The sequence below is a fragment of the Callospermophilus lateralis genome, chromosome 5 (genome assembly GCF_048772815.1).
Source record: "Callospermophilus lateralis isolate mCalLat2 chromosome 5, mCalLat2.hap1, whole genome shotgun sequence".
Classification (NCBI taxonomy): domain Eukaryota; kingdom Metazoa; phylum Chordata; class Mammalia; order Rodentia; family Sciuridae; genus Callospermophilus; species Callospermophilus lateralis.
Genome location: NC_135309.1, coordinates 72,952,386 through 72,977,563, shown reverse-complemented (window position 1 = coordinate 72,977,563; position 25,178 = coordinate 72,952,386). Strand labels below are relative to the sequence as shown.

Here is a 25,178-nt window from a genome sequence, read left to right as displayed (position 1 = left end):
ATAAAAACAGTTACCACTTACTCTCTAAAATACCATCTTCACTATAAGAGAGTATCTTGCTTAGTTCTTATTTGCATCTCAGTGTAAGTTCCATAAAACTAGGGATCTTGTCTGATTTGATTAATGCTTCACTAGCACAGAATTCATTATACCAACATTTACTGAACATCCAAAATTATGTTTCAGAGAAGTTTTGGATGCTCTAATGTGCATGAGGACTGGGATTAGAGCAGTGAACAAGGTACCCCCATGTTCACTATCAAAGGACACATGGACATTGAACTAAATAAGGGGTCTGAGGGAAAGCACAATGTAATGGAAGAAACACCTGATACAATCAAAGAAACCACAGAGGCACTTTTGAACTTGGATCTGAAGGATGAGAAAGAATTAACTAAGTGGAGAGGTTCAAGTTGGAAGAAAAGGAGCAATTCCAGAGTAATGGAGCAGCATGTGCAAAAGGTCAAATGGTACATGGCATGTTTGGGGAATTAAATGATGGTTAGTAAAACTGAAGTGTGGAGAAAGAATGAATGAGTAGAGGGATGAGGCTAATAAGACTTAGTCAAATCATGCAACTGTCTCCCCCGCCCCTCCCATACGGGGGGGGGGGGGGGGGGGGATTGAACTCAAGGGCACTTAACCACTGAGCTCTATCCACAGCCCTTTTTATCTTTTATTTTGAGCCGAGGTCTTGATAAGTTGCTGAGGCTGGCTTTGAATTCACAATCCTCCTGCCTCAGCCTCCTAAATTGCTAAAATTACAGGTATGTGCCACCATATCCAGCTTACTCCCACATTTTTTATTGGTGCATTATAAATGCATTCATGCAGGATCTCAACATATTAAATCTTGGTGTTTAATAGGCAATAGAAAGTCACTAGGTTTTAAACAAAAGTAACAAAAAAATCAAATCTCCATCAAAAGAGTCTCACTCTGGCTGAAGCATAATAAATTAGAACACTGCTTCCCACAGAGTGCTCTATGAGTCATGAAGAGGTAGTAGATGGTAGTCAAGATACTGATCCCTGTGGCCCCTGGAGCAGCTGCCTCCAAATCTGAGTACTCTTGCCCAGTTACCCCAGGGAATCGTGCAAATACAATTTTCTGGGTGCTATGATGTAAAAAAGATTAAGAAGGACTGGGTTAGAGACTACAAGTGTTGAGTACTGGAAAACAATTAGGAGGCCAATGCAAAACAAGTATTTGGAAAAAAGAGTACTGTGGTAACAGTGGAAATGGAAAAAAAAAAAGCAGATTTAAGAAATAACCTTCATTAGGGATCAGAAATTGGGGGGAGGGGTACAATGTCAAGAACGACCTCCTAGCTGGGCACAGTGGCACATGCCTGTAATCCCAGATACTCAGGAGGCTGAGGCAGAAGGATCTCAAATTCGAGGCCAGCATATGCTCTTAACAGATCCTGACTCAAAATATATAAAAGGCTGGGAATGCAGCTCAGTGATAAAGAATTCCTGAGTTCAAGCCTCCGAATTGCAAAAAGAATGATCTCCCAATGTGCCTTGCTTGGGCTTGCACACTGGCTGAGTGTTGTCTTTCACCAAGATAAGGAATCCAGGATCCACTGAAACATGGACCAAGTTTAAAAGGGAGTATTATGAGTTTTGTTTGCACCCTACTAAATTCAAGTTTACGTAAAAAGAAGAATAGATTGGCTCTGAAGTCCACAGAAGCAATCTGGGCTAGAGATACAATTTTGCATAAGAGTAGGACCTGAAGTTATAAGAATAGATGAAATTCATAGAAAGAACATAGAATAAGAGGACTCAGCCTTAAAAACTGTAAGGCTGGAAGGAAGAAGAGGAACTAGCAAATAATACTAACAAGGAGAAAAAGTGTGTCAAAGACATCAGGAGATGAGTAGTTCAGAAAAAAAGGATGCAATAGCTAGAAATCACTAGATGGGTTTAAATAAGGAACAGTTATAATAACATAACAGAAATGGCCAGGGGCTAGATAGGGATACCACATGGCCTCTAGGATATCTTCCAACTTGAGACCGGACCCTAAAGTTCCCTGAAAGAAAATTAGCTTATATTTTAAGTGATACAGATGAGCCTCTTGAGTCATGCACATGCAATACAGTAAAAGGGCAAATAATTTTACTTCCTATGCTCAAGGAGACACTGGGTTTTGTACGGCCCAACACGAAGTTATAGAAGCATCAGTATAATTATACCTAAAGAAATGCTGAGAGGGACTGAAATGCTATGTTCAAGAAGGAAATTAAGGAGCCAATAGAATGTTCTTCAAGAGATCACACAATACCACATCTGAGAATTCTGTGCAGTGCAAATGTACTAAAAGGATAGTAAACATGACATGTATATTTGTTTCAAGAATTGAGCAAAAAAATTAGGAAAAAGAAGGACCAACAGAACTACCAATATCACCACCAAGAAACCCAACCCTGCAATCTGTTTCCTTTCTCAAACAAACTCAACATTAGAGCCTACACAGAACAGGTTTCTAAATCCCATCACAGAAGAAAAAGAAATGTGTCCAGTACATAATAAAGAAACATGAAAACACATTTTATAAAAATCAAGGAATTCTCAATGTTATTTTTCTTTTTTTCCACAATTAAAAACCCCAAATATTTTTAATAATAAGAAGGACCAAAGGGACTGTGAAAACTATCAAATGAGCAGATAATAATAATACAAAAAAATGAGCTTTGTAATGTTAAGAACAACCAATAAAAAAAATAAAAAATAAAAAAAAGTCCCAATATTTCATCTTTAATCTGTCCTAGTCTTGAAGGAGAGCTACAGAATGAAGTCAGCAGCACAGCAGTGGAGTTTGACCTGCAGGCAAGGTAAGGGACAGGCAAATTAGGGTGTGTCTGCTGTTGAAAGAGGAAGGAAGGGCAACACCTTGCATTCTTAGAAGTGGAGGTGTAACTGACTCAACTCAGTTGAAGGCAGGATAACAGGAAGGTATGTGTGGCCAAAACCTGGAGTCACTCTAAGCCTGCTCTCTGCTCAAAGCAATCCAGAATTCCTATCTTCTTACAACTCAACAACAAAAAGACAAAGACTTTTGTTAAAAAAAAGTTAAAAACCGAGCCAAGGACTTGAACAAACATTTATCCAGTGGAGATAAATTACTAGCCTCTAAGCACATGAAAAGATGTTCAACATAATTAATCATTATAGAAATACAAATAAAAACCACAATGAGATATTTCTCTATTCCCACTAGAGTGGCTATAATAAAAAACAGAAAATAACAAGTATTGGCAAGAATGTGGAAGAAACTGGAATCCTCATGGGTTGCCAATGGGAATGTAAATGGCTCAGCAGCTATGGAAAATAATTTGGCAGTTACTCAAAAAGTTAAACATAAAGTTACCATATGAACCAGCAATCCCACCGAGAGGTATATACCCAAGAGAAATAAAGACAAGTGTTCAAACAAAAACTTGTGAATGTTCACTGCAGCATTATTTGTAACAGCCAAAAAGTAGAAACGGGCTGGGGATGTGGCTCAAGGGGTAGCGCGCTCGCCTAGCATGCGTGCGGCCTGGGTTCGATCCTCAGCACCACATACAAACAAAGATGTTGTGTCCGCCGAAAACTAAAAAAAAATTTAAAAAATTTAAAAAAAAAAAGTGGAAACAATGTAGATATCCATCAACTGATGAATAAAGAAAATGCAGGACAACCATACAATGTAATATTATTCAGGCAAAAGAAGAAATGAATTGCTGATACATGCTACAAGATGAATGAAGCCAGAAAACAATTAAGATAAGTGAAAAGAAGCCACACACAAAGCCACATTATTATATGAACATCCTGAACAGGCAATCTACAAAGTCAGAAAATAGATCAATGGTTACTGTGTTTGGCAAGAGGTGAAATGGGCAGTGACTGCTTAAGGGGTAATGGGTTCCTTTCTGGAATGATGAAAATATTCTAGAATCAGACAGTGGTGATGATTATGCAACACTGTGAATTTTATAGTACTTGAATTTTACCTCAATTTTTTTAAAAAGAGGAACTGTTCTCAAAATGTTACACCACAAGTGGTAAAGAAAGGGACAGCAAAACTGTCTGAAAACAGGCCCAGCCAAGCAAGTTTCTAATGAATTATTTTCACCAGCAAATCAGTCTGTACTCCACCCAGACTTAGAGTAATACACAAACTGGCCAGGATAAAATGAACTGGCATTTATTTCTGAAAATTTATGAAAATTAACTTCAATATAAAGAAGTAACACTAAGCATTTAGATTAATGTGTTACTACAGTAAACTCAGAGAGCCAATGGACAAACAAGGACAAGGAAATTTCTGTGTGATCACATTACTACTTTCCAATCAAGTAACATATTTATACAACTAAAAAAATAGAGATATGGCAACCGGAAACCCATAAAAGGACCTGGAGACAGTGAAAACAAGCAAGAGCTCAAAGCCCCAACAAGCAGAGATGCATGACTCATAGGCACCGCCTGAGCTGATTTGTATGGGTCAGCAGAGGGCAGAATTGAAGAACTACAAATATGGTGCCATATCAAAAGACTATTTATAACTTTCCAAAATCCCTAGCTTTCTTTTCATTAAGTAAGAAAAAAGGAAAACTCATAGCTATACCTGTCAGTAGCACCCAAGAAAATGCTGTTCTCTGACTCAAAAGCGAAACTTCTAGGTCACACAAGCAACAGGATCTTTGTTCATAGTTCGGAGTGTTCAGAGGGCCACCGAGAGGTCAGGTCCACATCACCCACTCTTTATCCACATGATACAGGGATCAGACCATGATGAAATCACTCTATAGACCAAACGTCACAGCTGTCACTTGTCCCCAACTCCACACCCACCAAGTTACCAAGGAACTGGTGTAAACAGAATGGAGTTTAATATGTTATTTGCTCTGATCTAAGTAGCTGACATAATACCAATTAAATTTATAATGACACTGGAGTAATAAACAAGCCCTTGGCACAATTCTCTTTGCAAACATGATTCAAGGGGTGGTTTTCATTTTGCTCTTTTTTCAACTTCCAGATGCCAAACCATTTAGAAACCACTCCTAATCTCTTACTCAAAAAGAGTTGGTGTCTGGGTGTTTATCATTTTATAAGAAAAGGACCACGAATATTAGATGGCCCAGATACTCAGACTATCCAACTACTGCATAAGAATCCCATTTCTTTAAAAGTCAAAATATGTGGTATAATGATTGGAGTCCAGAACCTGGAATCCTGGATTCCCACTCCGATCCCCTTCTTTCTCCAATTCTGGCTCTGAAAAAGACATGTGATCACCATTTTCAAAACATGAACAGAGGCAACCAAGTTCTTGAGATGGCTTCACCACAGAATTCATGGCTGTTAGGAAACAAAAATGGCAGTTACCACTGACCTGCTGGCACTTCCATCCTTAAACCCAACAACTAGCCCTATCCATGGCTATATTTACATTTCACAGAGGAGTCACCAAGCCCTTTGGCCACACTTACTGGATCCTTTAAATAAAATACAGAAAGTTACATATTCTTATGGACTACACGACAGCAGTTGACAAGAATGAGCTATATAGATGTACTAGTGTGGACAGAGCTCAATAACCTGATGTTGAATGAAAAAGGCAAACTGCTGAAAGATGAACATTTCATCTGCCAAATATAGGATGCATATATAACATGGAATAGGAAGATACAGACCAAACTTTTGAAATAGTAAATGCTTCTGAGCAATGGTATTAAGATTAGCATAGATGTGGGAGAGATGTTTTAAGACTTCAATTTCATCAGTATTGTTTGATCTTTGTATAACACACACACACACACACACACACACACACACACACCCAAAGTAATTACAAAAAACCCTAACATTTATTAAATCTGGGTGGAAACTGCACAGGTGTTTGTTAATTTAGTTTTAGCACAAATTGTGTATAAAATAACATTTATCCTTTTTCATGTGTTATGCTATGGAGGGGAGGTGGTATTAGGGATTGAACCCAGGGGCACTCCACCACTGAGTTACATCCCTAACGCTTACTTGAAATTTTATTTTGAGACAGGGTCTCACTAAATTGTCAAGGCTGGCCTTAAACTTGTGATCTTTCTGCCTCAGTCTCCCGAATAACTGGTATTACAAGTGTACTCCACCTCACCCTTTTATCTTATCGGCACTGGGGGGGGGGGGGTCAATATGCTCAATCAGAAAATAGCTACTAAGCATGTACCATACGCAAATATTTAGTGAATATTATGTGACAGGCATGTACTAAGTGATCACTGTATATGAAGTTAGAAGGCAGGTGCTTCTTCTCCTTGCCATTTTCATTAGCTACAGCTGTTACCTACTCTTGAGAAGATTAGTATCTTTCCTGAATGGCATGCTTCTTTGGCTCTGCCAGGAGCTGCTTGCATGTAGAAGGCACATATTTCTTTGTTAAGTCTGAAGATAGGTTCTGCCTGCCTCTGAAGAGATATACCTCTACAGAGATATACCTGTGGCTGTCCCACCCTTCCAAAGATTTCTGAATAAGTACATATGCTTTATGCACCCAAATCTAGACCAGTATTAGAAACCTGTTATTATTACAAGTTAAGCCACATCTCTCAACCAAATCTTTACCAGTAATAAAGGCCAAATATATTAAAAAGATGAGGTTTTTTTTTTTTTTACATTTTTCTGCCCAACTTTGCCCAAATTCGTTATGCACACAGAGCAAAGAAAAGAAGTAACTACTACTTTCCTAAGAACCCTTAAGATAAAAATTTTTCTAAAAGGTTGAAGCTTTTCTTAGCATATACTTGGATATCAAAGAGGGTAGGAAAGTGTGTGTACATGTGTTTAACCGTGCATAAGGAATAGTCAAGGTACTAATTTGTTTAAAGTAAAGAAGATTAGAAACTCCATCATATATATTATGGTATCATGAGTAAAATTCAGGGGTGTATAGAGTATTTCCACAGGCAAAAGTAAATACATCTAGTAGGTTCTTTTTGTTTTGTTTTTGTGTGTGTGGTGCTGGGGATTGAACCTAGGGCTTTATGCATGTAAAGCAAGTACTCTACCCATTGAGATATATCCCCAGCCCTGTCTATTAACTTTGAACTAAATTTGAAGATTAAAAAGTCCCTAGAGGGGAGCTGGGATTGTGGCTCAGCCGTAGAGCACTTGCCTAGCAAGGGCGGGACCCAGGTTCAATCCTCAGCACCACATAAAAATAAAAGGCATTGTGTTGTGTCCATCTACACCTAAAAAAAAATAAATATTAAATAAAAGTCCCTAGAGGGATTTGATAATGTGCTCAACCACTCTCTCCCTGAAGTTGGTCTCAGAGAGTGCTCAGCTCTGAGTCTAACTTGATGTCAACCTCTACCTTCCATATTCCCCTCCCACAAAGAACTAACCTGCTTCTCTCAGCTAACCAAGCCTGTCCAAGTCCAGGATCAGTACAATAAGGGAAGGCTGCAAAACACTTGCAACTCAGGTCCAACAGAGGTGAAGGCCCCTGCTGCTGCCACAAAGCCATGAACCTGAACAGCTCATGAAAAAGCAGCCCCCTAACCATGGAGGAAATTGGTCACAATCCTTCAGCTTGGACTTTTCTTAGCAGAGGATTGCCCATGTGAATATTCACTCAGTTCTCTCACACTGTACACTGTTCACACCTCTGAAAGCACTTTACATTCACTAAAGGGACCCAAGGCTCAGTTCACAAAACCAAACTTTCTCTACCCCTTTCCCTTAGTTGATATAATCCAGTACTATATTTTAAATGCCACCTATAAATTTAACAATTTATAGAAATTCTTAGAATTTTATTTCAGTAGCCCAGAGTTCTAGATTTAGATATTCAATAGTCTATTCATCATCTCTACCTGGATGACTAATAGTATTGCAAAGACAATATGGCCCAAATCAAACTTTCAATTTGCTTTTAAAATTAGTTATGAAATTTGAAAATGACTAGAGAACACTAATCTATGAATTAGCAATAGTACATCTATTCCTACAAACATGTAGAATGTCTGCAGCAGGATAACCTCTGTGGAGTCCACATGGAACGCTGTGTGCAAACCAGTGAATGAATCTCACTGGTACTGGGAATCATCACTTGCCCAGAATAGGTAGTATACAGAAAAAGTGAGCAGAAGCAATGCTCATTTCATTCATCTTAGCTTCAAATCCTTTCCCATGAATCTTTGTAGCCTAATTTTCCATTGCAGCACTCCAGAACAACTATCATTCCACTTCCAGACTTTTGTCCATGCTATCTTTGATTTGAAATGCCTTTTCTTCTCTGCTTCAGCCCTATCTAGCAAAATTCCAACTAACTTTCAAAGCTCAAGAGAATCAAGTGTGATGGTGCATGCCTATTATCCCAGCAACTCAGGAAATCTGAGATAGGAGAATTGCAAGTACAAAACCAGCCTCAGCAATTTAGTGAGACACTGTCTCAAAATTTTAAAAGGGCTGGAGATGTGGCTCAGTGGTTAAATGCCCCTGGGTTCAATCCAAACAACAACAACAAAGCTCAAGAGAAATGCCCGCTCTCCCATGAAATCATCCCAGACCTCTCCAACTGGACAGTGAATATTATAAAGGGGAAGAAAATGTATGATTCCAGATCCAAAGCTTTAGTCTTTTTTTTTTTTTTTTTTTGGCAGTGAGGGAGTGGTTATTGAGGATTGAACTCAGAGGCACTTGACTTCTTTCTCTCTCTCTTATAGGCTAACTGCACATTTCCACTGTCAAAGGCCACATTAAAAGATAAGTAAAGGACCACAATTGCCTGGTTAATCTCTAGCACAACCACTGAATCAGAGCATGCTCTTTGGGCCCCCAAGCTCTGGCTCAACACTGTAAGTGGATGTGGGCACACAAGCCCTAGGGGTTTGGGAAAAGGGAGACCTCAAACAATGTTCTCTCGTCAGCACTTTAAACAAAAAAAATCCATTCAGTGAGAATGGCACCATGTTCCTTTTGCCCTTTCTCCCTAGGAACTAAATTAAACAGATTACAGACAGTGGCAAGAGCTGGCCTCAGAACAGCCTTCCCCTTATTTGTTATTTTTAGCAATTTAGTCCGACAACGCCTGACAACTAAACATGCCTAGAATAGCTAAAGGGAGGGGGATTATCAGATACTACCAGCAAAAAAACACACTAGTCATCACTTCCTCCAACCCTAAGAAAGAATTATTTTCCATGTCTTTACAGCATCACACAGTTTGAGCCTTTAGAGTGACATATAAAAACAGAGTATGTATAAAATACCAGTGGAAACTGATAAGGTTTCCTGGCCTGGAGTACTGTTCCACCCTTACATGTGTTTTCCTAAAAACAAAAGTAGAAGCAATTGAACTAAACTATTTTATACAAAAGTGAGGAGTACAATGCCTCTGTGCCCATTCTGGAAAAAGCCTCACAAGATGATTATGTACCAAAAAGAATGATTATGTACCCAAAAGAATGGCTTTGGGGTACATAATCAGTGACGGAATTCAAATATTTTTATTTTGCTGGTGGCAGGTGAGAGATCGGTTTGAAAATAAGACAAGGTGAGACTGAAGAGACTCATCCAATTAATCATAATCAGCAACAATAGCATCATCCCCATTTTATAAAAGAAATAACAGCAAAAATTATTTGAAAAATGAATAAACAGGTAAAATAAAAATGGTAAAGCTCTAAGAAAGTAACACAACTACATCAGATTAATTGAAATTCGTAAAATATATTGTATAAAAATTAGATACATGTTACAAAATGCCCTTGTGCATGAAGGAATCTAATCATTATGAACATTTTTTGAACACAGACATACATGCTAATATTCTAAGTGCCAAGTATTTTATAAAACAGTATAGGATAAAGCACTACAAATGAATAAAATGCTATCTTTCTAGGCGTGTTGACTTATGTATGTGAAGTTAGTAAGCTGTCAGCACAGTTCTACCCAAAAGTATGCATCTCTAAAACAGATGATGCCTAATAGATACTACCTTTAAGCCATCATATGTACACCTCTATGACTTAAGTGACTACAAAAGGTATCAAAGGAGATGCCATCATCTTATATTACATTTTAGATGGTAAAGTTGTAGGCAGACAACTAGTTTTATTTTTGCTTCAAAAACAAGGTTCCAATAAAACATTTCAAGTAAGGTCATGATCTAAACAGAAAGGAAACTGTGTTTGTTTGTTTGTGGTTTTTACTTTTTTATTTTGTTTCTTTCTGTCTTTTCATTTTAAGGGAGCATTTTTGTTCCTGAAGTGGTAATTTGGGGGGGGGGGGAATCAAAGCTACAATGATAAAACTTGACACAGTGACTGCAGTGACCCTAAGATCTTTGAATTCATTCTCTGATTTTATAGATGAGGAAACTGAAGTTTAGAGAACAACCTAGAACTAATTCTAGAACCAAGAACTCTAACAAAAAAGTTAGAAATTTAGGGTAATAAATGCTCTACAGTAAATCTAACAGACTTGGAGACCTCTGTTGGTTCAAAAGCCTGTTCTTTGAATTCTGTTCATTTGATCTGACATATGTACCATGCTCATTCGTAAAGGTATGGCCTTCCCCACTTTGAGTACAAACAATCTTGCTTTTTCTGGCCAGTATCTATAACTTCAGGTTAGAGGACATTTGTGATGTATGAAAACAGACTGATCAAAGGAAGAAACTAGGTTAAGGAAAAATACAAGAGAGTCTGATTCATTCTTTTTTTTTTTTTTTTTTTTCTTATTCGCATGTGTGAGGTACTGGGTTTGATACTCAGCACCACATAACATAAATAAAGGTCCACTGACAACTAAAAATATTAAAAAAAAAAAAAAAAAGAAAGAAAGAAAGAAAGAAATTACTCTCTAGAAGTCCGAAAATCACTTGAGGAACTTTCAAGCATGGGAGAGAGGAAGATAAGGACATATATTTATGGTTAGACACAGAGAAATATAAGGACATATATTTATGTTAGACACATTGTTACATAAAGCATATAACAATGAAGGTTGAGGTCAATAACTCTGAAGCATTCAAAGGAATAGTCTGGTGTGGACACAGGCAAGTACTTCACAGAGGAACTAAGATACTCCAAATGTATGCAAGAAGAAAAGAATAACTGAATCAAAATGAAAAAAAACTGAACTCTTGGCTAACTGGAATACAAACCCAATTTCCTCAAGTCTTTTCCCTTCCTTAATCAAAATAAAGATGTACCATCAGGGAAGATATCATATCAAAGCTATGTGTATTATGTGCATATAAAATATGTGTAAAAATGTATTATACAAATTCATAAATAAAAGCTATCCAGTTAAAGGCTCACTATCTGAACTGTAGAGTTCACATCTAAGTTCTCAAACCAAAAAATATTTCTCTTGAGGAAATAAAATATACCATAGATAGTTTACATTTGGACAAATTTTAGAATGCAGATTACAACACATATGCAGACAAAGTCATTAATAATATTGATAAAAGGAATGATCAAGCAGAAAAAGAACACATATGGCTTTTGGGGACATACACCTACTCTTCTCTGTAAACCACAGAGGATGATTCTGCAGCTACATTGAGCTCTAATATATCAGGACACAGAGATTATATACAGGTAACTATAAATTCTGGGGTTTCCAACCACCAAGCTCTTTTAGACTTAAGTCTTAAATAACTGAAAACTATTTTAAAACAAACATCCATTTTTACAAATGTTGAGAATGTAAATGAACTCTACAGATATAAGCATTCATATCTGAAATCCCAACATATGTGACAATAAGAGAAACCACTTGACTCAAGACTCCCCAAGTCGAAAACAACACAGAAAAGAAAGTATGCTGGCAACTTGCATTCACTTTTTTAAAATAAAAAAAAAAAGACGGGCTAGGGCTATAGCTCAGTGGTAGAGCGCTTGCCTAGCATGTGTGAGGCACTAGGTTCAATCCTCAGCACCACATAAAGTAAAATAAAGACATTGTGTCCACCTATAACTAAAAAATAAATATAAAAAAAAAAAGAAAGAAAAGGCACCTATAAGTACCTAGCTATTTAGCTACTACTACTGAAGGCAGAAAATTAGCAAGAGGATAGAGACATTTTATACTTTTTTCCAAAACTCAAATGAGGATTAGGGGTGATCTCTGAACAGCTCCCCAAACAAGAGGCTGAAATAATCTGTACACTCTGAGAACATCTCGATTTGTTAAGGATAAAAATGGACTGTCCGCCTGGCACTTATATATAATGGGTTACCAAAAAGAAATGAAAGTGAACAAATCACGATCTCAGATAACTATGTATTTCACAAACATGTTGAGCAAAAGACAGAAGGCAAAAAAAAAAAAAAATAGAGAGTAATGTTGTTCATAAAGTCCAAAAAAACACTAAATTTTATTGTTTTAAGGGACACATTGCAAGTAGTAAAATTTTTTAAAAAAGGAAATAATTATCACCAAAATTAAGGTATCAACAAAGTTAAGGTAGTGGTTAGCTGCAGAGCAGGTAGGCGGGATGGCAGTGGACCAGGGAGTGGACAACAGGGGTGGACGGGGCAGATCTACTGTCTTGCCAATATTCAATTATTCAATTGCTCAGCCTGAAAATCATTACAGGTATTTGCTTTATAACTATTTATTCAGTTATACACATTATTTAATGCATATTTCTATAAAATCTCATTTTACTACAAAATAAATGACTAAAATTTTAATGGATTCTAAACTTTGAGTTATGCAAGCAGTTGAACCATTCGGACACTTAGTATAAAAACATTACACCACTGGCTCTGCTCTCACCTCCCCTCTTCACTGAAAACACAGATAAGAATCAGTGTGGGCTGGGGTTGTAGCTCAGTGGCAGAGTGCTTGCCTCACACATGTGAGGCACTGGGTTCCATCCTCAGCACCACACAAAAATAAATAAACAAAATAAAGACATTGTGTCCATCTACAACTAAAAAATATTAAAAAAAAAAAAAAAAAAAAAAGAATCACTGCCTATCATATAGTAGAGTCCACTGGATATCACATCCAAAGAGGGGTCCCATGATACACAAAATAGTACCAACTCAGAAATGAAGTACCCAGGGCAAAACTGGACATCTACCCAAGTGCAATCCATGCTATAGGGGGAAAAAAAAAAAAAAAAAACCACCCTCAAGAGGCAGAATAAAATTTCCTCAATCATGGGAATTTCTCCAAAACATGTTCTCATCAGAATATCAGAACTAACCCAATTGCAGGGTGACACAGGCACTTCCCATCCAGTTCTCTCATCACTTTTCTTCCCACTTAAGTTCAGGAACTACTTGGTGACCAAAACTGTCATTTTTGTGGGAGAGTCAGGACATTGCAAGTCAGAGCTTTACATAATTTTTTTTAGATTTTACTGATACTCTGGGCTGGAGAACTATTTCAACAATCCAAGAATTCCAATACTCTGTATCAGAAGTGGCACTAAGCCAGGGACAGAAGGCCCTGGGTTTCCTTATTCTGTCATTGCTGAGCTTACTGGGAAGTGGAAGGGGTGGTAATCCTGCTGGAGATAGAGGGGAAGGATGGTTGTTACCAGTATATGCATGCACCTAAAATATAAGAGGCTTTTAGTTGAAGGCAGATTAGCCTTAACTAGTAATTTTTTGGTCCACATCTGAAACAAGACAGAGAACATAAATGACATATGGGAACAACTGTCTAAATGTGTCCACACATATCACTAAAAGCTTACTGCCTAGAATTCACAATAGTGGAAATTCTAGCTCATCTGAATGCTGAAGCTAAGTTTTCAAAACTGCAAAAGAGGACAATAAGTAATTGTTTCCTTCTTACATCCAAAAGAGTGAGCAAAAATATAAAATGCATTTTGCACTCTTCAGAAGACACCAATCTCCTCAATCAATAATTTAAACTTTAAAACTGAATTTTGTCAAAAAAGGATTTCTTCCTAATAATGTTACACATCTTTTTAAAAAACTACTTTACAAAGACTAATGAGACTCAAAAAAATCATAATTCTAAATCCTAAACAATTATGTTTTTGGTGAGTGTTTTTGTTTGTTTGGTTTGGTTGGGTTTTGCTATTCTAAGGTTTCAAACCAGAGCCTATGTAGGCAAGCACTCTACCACTAAGCTACATCCTCAGCCCTTTTTTTAAACTTTTGGGGCAGGATCTCACTAAATTGCTCAGGCTGACCCTGAACTTATGATCCTCCTGCCTCAGTCTCCAGAATAGCTGAGATTATAGGCCTGAGCCACCAAGCCCAGTTATTTTTTAAAACTGTGCTTTTACACTTTTTTCTAATAACAACATATACTATATTAAATATTATACACCTGTTATCTGCTTTAAGAAGTTATATAGTATTTTTTTGGTACTGAGGTTTGAACCCAGAGGCACTTTACCACTGAGCAACATTTCCAGCCCAATTTTTATTTTTTATTTTGAGACAGAGCCTCACAAAATTACTGATCTTCCTTCCTCAGCCTTCCAAATTGCTGGGATTATAGGTATGTACTATCCCCCTGGCTTACTATCAGTATTTTTTAAAAATAAAGAACCTCCTCAAATAATGACATAAATAACATGGTTACTCTATCATTCCCAAAGCACTGTTTTGTATGTTCTCATGAACAGGACCAGCATCATTGTTCTACTAATCACTATTTTGATAACATGGTTGTAATTTCCTCCTAGAATTTGACCTATCATCTTTATAAAGGAAAAATTAAAATCTATAAAACATTATCATATTGTAATACTGTTTGAAAACGCTTCATTAAAATAATTATGTTTGGGCTGGGGTTGTGCTAGACAAGGCACTGGATTGGATCCTCAGCACCACATAAAAACAAATAAGTAAAATAAAGGAATTATGTCCACCTACAACTAAAAAAAAATTTAATGATTATGGTTATTTTACATATACACATTCATAATTTTAGATGCATGCTAAGACAGTGATTGTCTTTATCTTCCAGTAAGGAATATCACTCTCTATCAAAAGGACCTCCATCCATGTCAGCCAACTTAGTAGCTATCAAAAACTAAACAAATTCTAAGTAAACTTTACATTTATTAATTTTAAAAAGTGGCATAAAATAAATGGGGAGTGGATCTGAAGACAACAAACAAAAAAAACAGAACAGAGCTGAGTAAAAAGGAATCTAAGAAATACCATAAAGATGAGCTTTCAGGTCAGAGAGGCTGAACAACTATATCAAAAAAAAAGGTCTGTCCACATTGTTATTCATACAGACTGTTGGTAGAGGGTGATGAGGCATACACAGTGGACTACTTAATGAAACAAGTTAATACTTTAATTAAAAATTAGACTTATGACCCAGACCAAAAAGAAACTTACTCTTTCAGAGATGAATACATGTAAAAGGAAACAGCCTATCCTTTGTCTGCAAAGTTTTGTATAAATTGTGTTTCCCCACTTAATTGCAAGGTATAATGATGGTGATGATAATTATACAGGATTAAGATGAAATAAATTGTACTGGCAATAAATACTAGGGTACAAAAGAAAAGCCTGTATTTAGAAGAGGAACAACAACTGGGAGGCTTTAGAAAAAAACATTTAGATTTCTAAAATCTACATCAAGCTTTCTAAGTAACACTGAAACTAGATTTTCAGCCTCTGCTGCTTTAGTGTTACAGCAGAACCCAGCCTCCTACCAGTGCCTCCCTTCTAGATTCTTGTCTCACAAATGAAGAGAATGAAATCCCTGGATGAGGAAGAGTGAGCCTAAGAGCAGGAGTTCTTTAAGGGAGAAGAAAAAAAGAAAGAGCTCCTACAGGGTGAGAGGGAATCAAATAGAGGTTGCCATTTAAATGTACTAGTCTTGGGGGTTATACAGCTACAGAGTAGGGGCACTGATCAATATCTATGCTAATCAAGTCTTGGAAAAGTACCAGTGCTACTGATCAAAATCTCTGGTAAACAGATATTAGAAAAGTACCAATGCTGTTGGTTCAGCCCATGACCTTCTAATTGGCTGTGCCCTTTTAGTCCTTAAAATTGAACTTTCCTATACTCTCTATTCAAGTCTACTCCTACCCACTTCCATTTTCCCCAATTTGAGACAAAGGCTTGGCTGGAATGTTTGGAATGCTTCTGGCTTATTTTAATGGAGTGGCCTTTACTTTGGGGGAATAAAAGCCTTAATAGGATTCCCTATCCTATCTTATTCAATAGAAAATCATATTTGTGATTTACTTCAACTAGTCATAGTTTATATTCCCAAATTCCCAAACTGCGCTAAGAAGCTAAAAGAATAAATAGGGAGTAGAAGAAAGCAGCACATAATTTAAGAAATTAGAAAATGCTTCTTGAGAAAAGTAGCCCTATTCTAGAAACTGAAGGATAAGTACATGGAGCTGGTAAAGGCAGAAGGATATGTTCAGGTGGAAGGATCTTTAAAAAATCTACTAGAAACAAAGAAAGCACAAGAAATTCCAAAAGTTCAGAATATTTCAGAAGGCTGAGGAAATGAGGGAAGACAGAGAAATAAAAAGAAGTCATTTCATAAAGAGTCCTGAAAATATATTAAAATTTTTTATTTTTACCATAGAACAACAATTAATTTTTACAAAAGGGAGTAATATTACCAAGTTTACATCACAGAAAGGTCATTCTAAAGGACTAAAAGAGGGAAGGCTAGAAGGAGGAAAACCAGTTAAAATGCAATGTAGGCTGCAAACAGCAATTCTGAAGGCTGAGGCAGGAGGATTGCAGGTTTTAGGCCTGCCTCAGTAATTTAGAGAGGCCCTAAGCAACTTAGCAAGACTCCGTCATAAAATTTAAAATAAATAAATAAACAAATGGGGTTGGAAATGTAGCTCAGTGGTAGTGTACCCCTGGGTTCAATTCCTAGTCCACAAAATACAAAACAAAGGGCTGGGACATAGATAGTTTCCCTAGCGTGTGCAAGGACCTGAGATAAATCCCTGGTAAAACATACAATGCACACACACACACACACACACACACACACACACAGTAGCCAAGGAGAAAAGACAAATTAGTAACAATTAAACACCTCATAGCAACAATGGAAATCAGAGGTCAGTGAAATGTGGAATGCTATTTAAAACTGCTGAACGTTCCTAAAAACATAAAACACAACTTTGAGTTCTGTATGCAGTAACGACTAACATTTGCACATCAGATAAAAGTCTCTAAATACCACCGCTCACTAAACAGACTATGGAGAAATTTTTAATATCATCTAGGAGACCTCACACATCTTTCTGATCAACTAACTGAATAAGCAAAAGAAAATCAGAACAGAAAATCAGAACTCTCTAATTTCCTTAGGGTAAACAGTGTTAACAATTTTAAATTCATTTTCAATATCCTTACACAGATCTTTCTTTTCATAAAAAGAGAACTATATAAAATTACCATTTGAAAACTTTAATGCCCTATTGCTACTTATGAATAAGAAAAATTTTCAGAATCATATATCTTGTTGCAAAGTATTTGTCTTGCCTACACATGGAAATACTTTGGTGGGGGATTTCCAGATATTTTGTTTCTTTTAAGTGAAAACACTACAGGATATAAAATTTACTGTGAACAGGTAAGCTGATAAAAATGATCAACTGGATACAACAATTACCTGGTTACCACAGGTCAACAGTTTTTTCTTCACTAGGTTTCACTGTTTGCTTCTTTTTGTTTTTACAATTCATCTTTCAAACTCAAATCTTTCATTGACTTTGTTTAAATGATCAGTTAGTCAAACTAAGAAACCTAAGATACTATACACTACCAGGGAATGCCAAGTAAGTGCCCTGAAAAATCCCCAGGAGACTATAGGAGGCGACTCCCCAATTCAGCAGACGGCTGAGTCAGTTTCTAAACCAGTGCTTCAAAAAACTCAGAAATTAGATAAAGTGACCTATGAAATCATGACATATCCACCCCCACTTTGGGAAATCTTAATCCCTAAGAAATAATTACCAGTGGTCTGTCAAATCTAACTTTTACTGTATGAATGATGGACTTTTCACAAAATCCCAAAACACCCCATCAAATCTTAATATGAATAAAGGAACTATAACAATAAACTCCAGGTCCCAAAGATTTACTAACTTACTCTTAACCTCTCATCTTTCTCCCTAACTAAAACAAATAAAGAAAAATTTGTTTTCCTCACTTGTCTAGAACCTAAAGTAGGTTAAAGGAATTATGACACATAAGAGACATTATACCAGGAGTCTCTAACAACTGTTACCATTACCCACACTCCTACTCTCCTCCACAATCCATTACCTACATGGTTTTTAAATATGCATTGCTCTCTTGTTTACGGTTTTTAATAAACAGAAACATCCATTCAAAGGTAATAGAGAAAATACATTCAGATTAATAGCATCCTAGCTTCAAAACTGCCTACAGCTCCAAAGAAACTGTTTTGTTTGTTTTATGCACTGCCATGAATATGATCACTTCACGGCTCTAACATAAACAATAAAAATGTGACATGAACCTTGGCAGACATACATTTTCATTTAACATGACACAAAATAATTACTTTTTCATAAAAGCTGACTGCTATTGTCAATATTCACTCAAACCTTACCTCTAATTCTTTAATTTTTTCTTCTGCTATTTTCTGTTTCTCTAATAGCTGATTATGAATTACTTCCTTGGATTGAAGAATAAACCTACAAAACACAAAAAGTTGAAGATTAACCCACATGACCATTGTATTTGTCAAAATCAATAGCTATATACCACAAATATAAAACTAAGAAAATTTAAGAGGATAATTTCCCAGTTCAGAACAAATAAAATACACTGTTATATTGTAATAAACTCAAAAACCACCACAGGTATTAAGCCTTCTTAGCTAAAAAGGAATAAAAGCTTAAAAGTACACTCTGCTTTCTAATTTAAGAAGGGAATCAGACTTTAAATAGAATCATAGACACAAAATAATAATAAAAAAAAAAAATACCACAAACTAACAAAAAAGTCAACAAATGATAAAAATCCCTATAACTTTTATTTTTACATTTATATAATTTAATTTTATCTGGATTTTTAAAAATAATATTTGTAAGTTGAAGCTTCCCTTCATCTTTTTTCTTTTCTTTTTTCCTTGTAACAGCAGTAACTCATGACCTTTTAAAGTCACAATCAAGTACTGTGTTAGGATCAATGCATTAGTGTTATATGAGTTGCTCACACAAAAAGCACTGTATAAGCCCAGTATCTTTTATTATTATTTCCAGAGTGTATAATACCTCTGAAAAGCTCAAAATGCACAAGTGGAAAATTTCAACTTTTTCCAACATAGGCACATTATTCACCACTGATGAGGGTGGAAATATGGGGAAGCTTCTTTAAAAATTAACACTGAATCTGTTTTGTGGCTTTATGTTCATAATTTTTGCTTCAGGGAAGGGAAGAACAAGCTCTTTTATTGCTCAAATAAATGAACTAAAGGAGTTTCCTTCAACCAAGAGAAAACCCCAGTGCTCAAACCGCTTTCAAGATTATCTAGGCTAAAACAGATTTCAATTAAAGATTATAATTAATTAATCAGACTATTTCTTCTCTTTGCACATAGAGTTTAGCAACAAAGAACTAAATAACACTTCTTAACAAAAAAGTCAACAAAGAAAACATATCAAGGTAGCAATATTCAATTTTCTCTGCTAGCTCCACAAAAACACCACCATCTAGTTAAGCTCTCAAGCAGAGGATATATGTGTTATCATAGATATAAGACAAATAAAAAGAGAACAAAAAAAAAAAAAACACCTAGCTACTCCCTGACATTTTGGGAGGAAATTCTTTTTCCTTACTCATAATTACACTTTGTCACATATATTAATACAATCTGGTGAACTACTCTTTTTCACTCTAGTAATTATTAAGTCATACTACCACTGTGACATAATAATAGCCATCCTAGATAATTTAATCAATGATCAAGTCTTCAGTAGTAACTTGATCCTTTGTTTTAAAAAAAAGTCAACTTGGGAGCGCGCTAGCTGCGACCCGCAGCCTGCGTGCAGCCCCTGCGCCCGTTGCGCTCTGCCCGCCGCGGCCCTGGCGGGTGAGGGCAGGCGCTGTTCGGACGCTGCGCACCGGACCCTCTCTGCTCTCCGTGCGTAAATTCACGGAGAAACATGAATGGATAACTACAGAAAATGGTATTGGAACAGTGGGAATCAGCAATTTTGCACAGGAAGCTCTGGGAGATGTTGTTTATTGTAGTCTGCCTGAAGTTGGAACAAAATTGAAAAAACAAGATGAGTTTGGTGCTTTGGAAAGTGTGAAAGCTGCCAGTGAACTCTATTCTCCTCTATCAGGAGAAGTAACTGAAATTAATGAGGCACTTGCAGAAAACCCAGGGCTTGTGAACAAATCTTGTTACAAAGATGGTTGGCTGATAAAGATGACACTGAGTGACCCTTCAGAACTAGATGACCTAATGAGCGAAGAAGCATATGAGAAATATGTAAAATCTATTGAGGAGTGAAAATGGCACCCTAAATAAACTAGTGTGGAATAACTGCAGCAGTTGTCTTATAGAAGACTTAAAAGCTACTCTTAACAATGCTACTGGAAGAAGATACTCCTTAACTTCCCAATGACTGCCGATAAACACAATATGCATCTTTTTTACAATTCCTTATGATTTTTAGAGTAGGCACTAGGTTGATATCAGAATTCATGAAATTATCTGTGGTAAAAATACTTATAAGAAAATATGTAATTCAAGGATAATCTTGTTATAAGCCTAATGTAATACTGTAACGTGCTTACATCCATCCCTGGATCTGGGTCAATATACTTAATGTTCTTCCATTTGAAAAAAACTGGACATAGAGGAAAGTGTGTGTTGTACAGTGTCAGAAGAACAATACTGTCTTAATTTTATAATGTACTGCATTCACTGGTGTTATTTTTATACACTGAAACAGCAGCTTGCAACAAAATAAGAAATAAAATATTCAACTTCAAAAAAAAAAAAAAAAAAGTCAACTTGCTCATACATGTACTAGAAAGACTGACCATATTCATGAAAAACAATGATTAAATCTAGGTCTTTTCCTATATAACACTTGGTGTCTAAAATGTTCTTACTTATTGGGTCCAAGAATACTTTGGATAAGACTATAGTGAATAGAATATTTTTTTCAGAACTGAATCATGCTAGTATTTGAGAAGAAGAGTTGTTTTGAACTGCATTAGGTCTTAGTGACACCAAGTAAAAGGCATTATAAAACAAGGCCCAAGAGTTGACAAATTTTATCATTGCATGCATAATTTCACCAAGTGTTTTAGCCACGAAAATAATTTTCAAAGTAAAATGCACATTTTTAAATAGCATTGATTGCTGGCCAATTAGTAGTATTCTCAAATAATAGGTCATCAGACATCAAATCTTTATTAGTGTCTGGGAAATTTTCAAAGCTAAGATTAGAGGTCAAGTCATTACTTATGTGGCCTTTAAAAAGAAACTATCTGCACAGATACTAAATCCCTTGAGCAGAAAATAAAATTACTAGAAAGCAAGAACGCTAACAACAAAAACATTTTTCCATGGTCACACATCCCCGAGGTAGTTATATTGGACTGTGCCAACTTTAAAGGACTGAGGCTGACCAACCTATTATCATAAGCCTAAGGCATCTCAGCCATGAAATTTTAAACAAGAATGAGTACAGTGTAAACTCAACTGTTTACCTTAAAGAATAATTACACGGTCAATATTCACACATAAAAATTCATGAAAAATTTGGTTTCGTTTCCAATTCAAGAAAGGGCATAGATACATTATAGGAGACTGAAATGCCTAGATTTCTGGGAAAACAGTTTTTAGGAAACACATTATCTGCTGTTTAAAAAGGCAGTGAAGCAAATGTAGCTTAGGATCAAGTACCACTGGGATTAAACCCCAGTACCACAAAAAAAAAAAAAAGCGCTTCAGTCGTGTAGCTAATTCTTAATTCATTTTAATTCATTCATGCTTGTTATTGTACATCTTGTTTCAATACACCACAGCATATTTACTCATTTCACTCTTAATGGACATGTGGCTTATTGACAACCTGAGAATTTTTTTAAATGTCACTGTGAACATTGTACAGGAATGTGTGTGTGCTTTCACAATCACATCCCTGAGTTTGTTTAGGGTATGTGCTTGGGAGTGGAATTGCTGATTCAGGGTATCTGAATTGTCAACTTTACTAGAAAACATCAAAATGTTCTCTTATTTTCACCTCCAATCAAAATGTTCTCTTATTTTCACCTCCAACAGCCCTGTTCGGGATTCCTATTGCCCTCTATTTGCATCATTGGGGATAGGCTTGGTAATGCTGAATGACAGTCCCCTAATTTGCTATTCATTATAGCCAGCTGTTGCATGATCACTGCTGGCTCAGGGCTGATGGACCAGGCTCCACCTTTAACACTACTTTTCTCCTAGGATTTTTTTACTTCTCCAGATAGACATTCATATAATCTACAAATACAGACTGTATTACTTCTTCCTTTCCAAAAAAAAATAAATAAAAATAAAAATAAAATAAAAAGGCAGTGAAATATCAGATTCTATTGAGAGGATATATCATAATACAATTTTAAGTCTTATTATCATAGATAAATATTAGGTACACAATTTCTCCAAGTAAAGAATCTCATAAAGACCCTGATTGTTAATGAAAAGCCAAATGGAAGAAAAAGAATTCTGGAGCTCATAATGTGCCATAAAAGGAAAAATAAACCATAAAGATGGAAAGTATTCTAATATGACAAATGATATACAGATAACATGCTTATAATACTCAGGATTATACAACCTAGATTAGAGTTACTGCTTTGTAAAAGGTCTCTATTTTCCAGCTGTAGCACACTCGCTGGGCACGCGTGCGACGCGGGTTCGATCCTCAGCACCACATACAAACAAAGATGTTGTGACCGCCGAGAACTGAAAAATAAATATTAAAAAATTCTCTCTCTCTCTCTCTCTCTTAAAAAAAAAAATTAAAAAAAAAGGTCTCTATTTTCATCTGGAAATCAATGTCATATAGCCCTATAAAATAGGAAAGACCTCCCATATGTTCATAATTTTGAAGAATATTATTAAAATGCCCATTTTGCCCAAAGTGATAAACATTCAGTATAATCTTCATCAAATGAAATCTTTTACAGAACTAAAAAAATAATCCAAAAATTCATATGGAAGCACAAAAAGAACCAAATAGCCAAAGCAATCCTGAACAAACAGAACAAAGATGGAGTACTAAATTATTGATACCTTGGAACCACAGTAACCAAAAACCCCATGGTACTCGCATAAAAACACACATATAGACCAAAGGAACAGAACAGAAATCCCACAAATAAGCCTATATATATACCTATAGCCTACTGATTTGAGACAAAAGTGCCAAAAAAAACATACATTGGAGAAAGGACAGCATCTTCAACCAACAGTACTGAGAAAACTGGATGTCCACATGCAGAAGACTGAAACTTGACCCCTTTCACCCTATACTAAAATCAACTCAAAACGATCAAAATCTAAATGTAAGACCTGAGAGTCAGAAACTACAAGAAGAAAACAACTTCAAGACCTTGAAGGCATTCACACAGATAATGATCTTCTGATTAGGACCCCCAAAACACAGGAAGTAAAAGCAAAAATTGATAAATGGGATTATATAAAACTAAAAAAGCTTCTGCACAACAAAAGAAACAATAGAATACAGGACAACCTACAGAATGGGACAAAAGTATTTGCCAACTATTCATTTTGAAGACTTAATATCCACAACATGTAAAGAACTCAAAATCTTAACAAAAAAGTAATCTAATTATAAAATGGACAAATGAACTAAATAGATACTAACAGAAGAAATACAAATGGAACAAATATATGAAAAAAATGCTCCATATCATTAGCTACCAGGGAAAGGTAAATCAAAACACAATAATCTCACCCCAGTTACAATGGCTATTATCAAAAAAAAAAAAAAAACTATAATAAATGCTGGCTAGGATGTGGAGAAAAAGGAACTCATTTACTGTTGATAGGAATGTAAATTAGTACTGCCATTATGGAGAACAGTATGGAGGTTTCTTTAAAAAAAAGAAAAATACTAAAAATACCAAGCTATCTCCCTCTTCTGGGTATATATCCAAAGAAAATGATAACATGCCAGAGATACCTGCACACTTATGTTTATTGTGTCACTATTCACAATAAATAAGACATGGAATCAGCCTAGCAGCTCATCAACAGATAAATGGATAAAGAAAATGTGGTACACTCACGGTGGAGTATCATTCAGTCATAAGAATAAAATCCTGTCATTTGCAAAAACAAAAAGTAGGATGAACTCAAGGTCATATATTAAATGAAATACACAAGACACAATGGAACTACCACATGACCCATCTATACCATTTCTCAGTATGTATCCTACAGAATTAAAAAGTCAGCATACTACAGTGATACATGCACACCCAAGTTTACAGCAGCACAGTTCACAACTGCCAAACTATGGAACAAGCCTAGGTGTCCATCAGTAGGGGTATGGATGAAGAGAATGTAGTGTATATATGTACAATTGAGTTTTATTCAGCCATAAAGAAGAAAGAAATTACATCATTTGCAGAAAAATGGATGAAACTTGAGAATATTATGTTAAATGAAATAAGTCAAACTCAGAAAGTCAAGGATCATATATGTTTTCTCTCACATGTGGAAGCTAGAGGGGTGGGGGGGGTGTCTCATGAAAATCAAAGGGAGATCAACAGAGGAAAGGGACAAGGGGGAGGGAGCAGAGGAGAGGAGAGAAAGGGAAAATTCTGGGGAATGATATTGGCCAAATTATGTTGTTTTATTGTCTGCACATACAAATACTTAACAACAAATCTCACCATATGTACAATTATAATGCACCAATTTTTAAAAATAGAGGGAAAAAAACTTCAAAAAAGAAAGAAAGAAGCCAGATGCAGAAAGTATTACATGTTCTTTTTTATATATTGGAAGCTAAAGAGAGTTAACCTGATAGAATAGTAGAGCCTGGAAGCAGGATGGTGATTGGATTTTATCAGTACACACTATACACATGGAAATATCACACTGAACCACATTAATATACACCATTCACACATGCTAATAAAATTTAATTAAAAATTTAA

At 36.0% G+C, this 25,178-nt stretch overlaps 1 protein-coding gene and 1 pseudogene across 2 annotated transcripts in view; one reads left to right on the top strand and one right to left on the bottom strand.

Moving 5' to 3' along the window:
- The window catches only part of Pfdn1 (prefoldin subunit 1), a 58,281-nt gene that overhangs the window by 13,303 nt on the left and 19,800 nt on the right, over positions 1–25,178 (bottom strand). For both annotated transcript variants that reach the window (XR_013091437.1, XM_076856869.1), the window contains exon 3: positions 18,589–18,673. Coding sequence is in view for 1 of the 2 variants with exons in the window: in XM_076856869.1 (XP_076712984.1) it covers positions 18,589–18,673 (85 nt within the window). In the remaining variant the exon portion in view is untranslated. The remainder of the gene's footprint in view (positions 1–18,588; positions 18,674–25,178) is intronic.
- LOC143399997 (glycine cleavage system H protein, mitochondrial pseudogene) lies at positions 19,272–20,537 on the top strand (annotated as a pseudogene).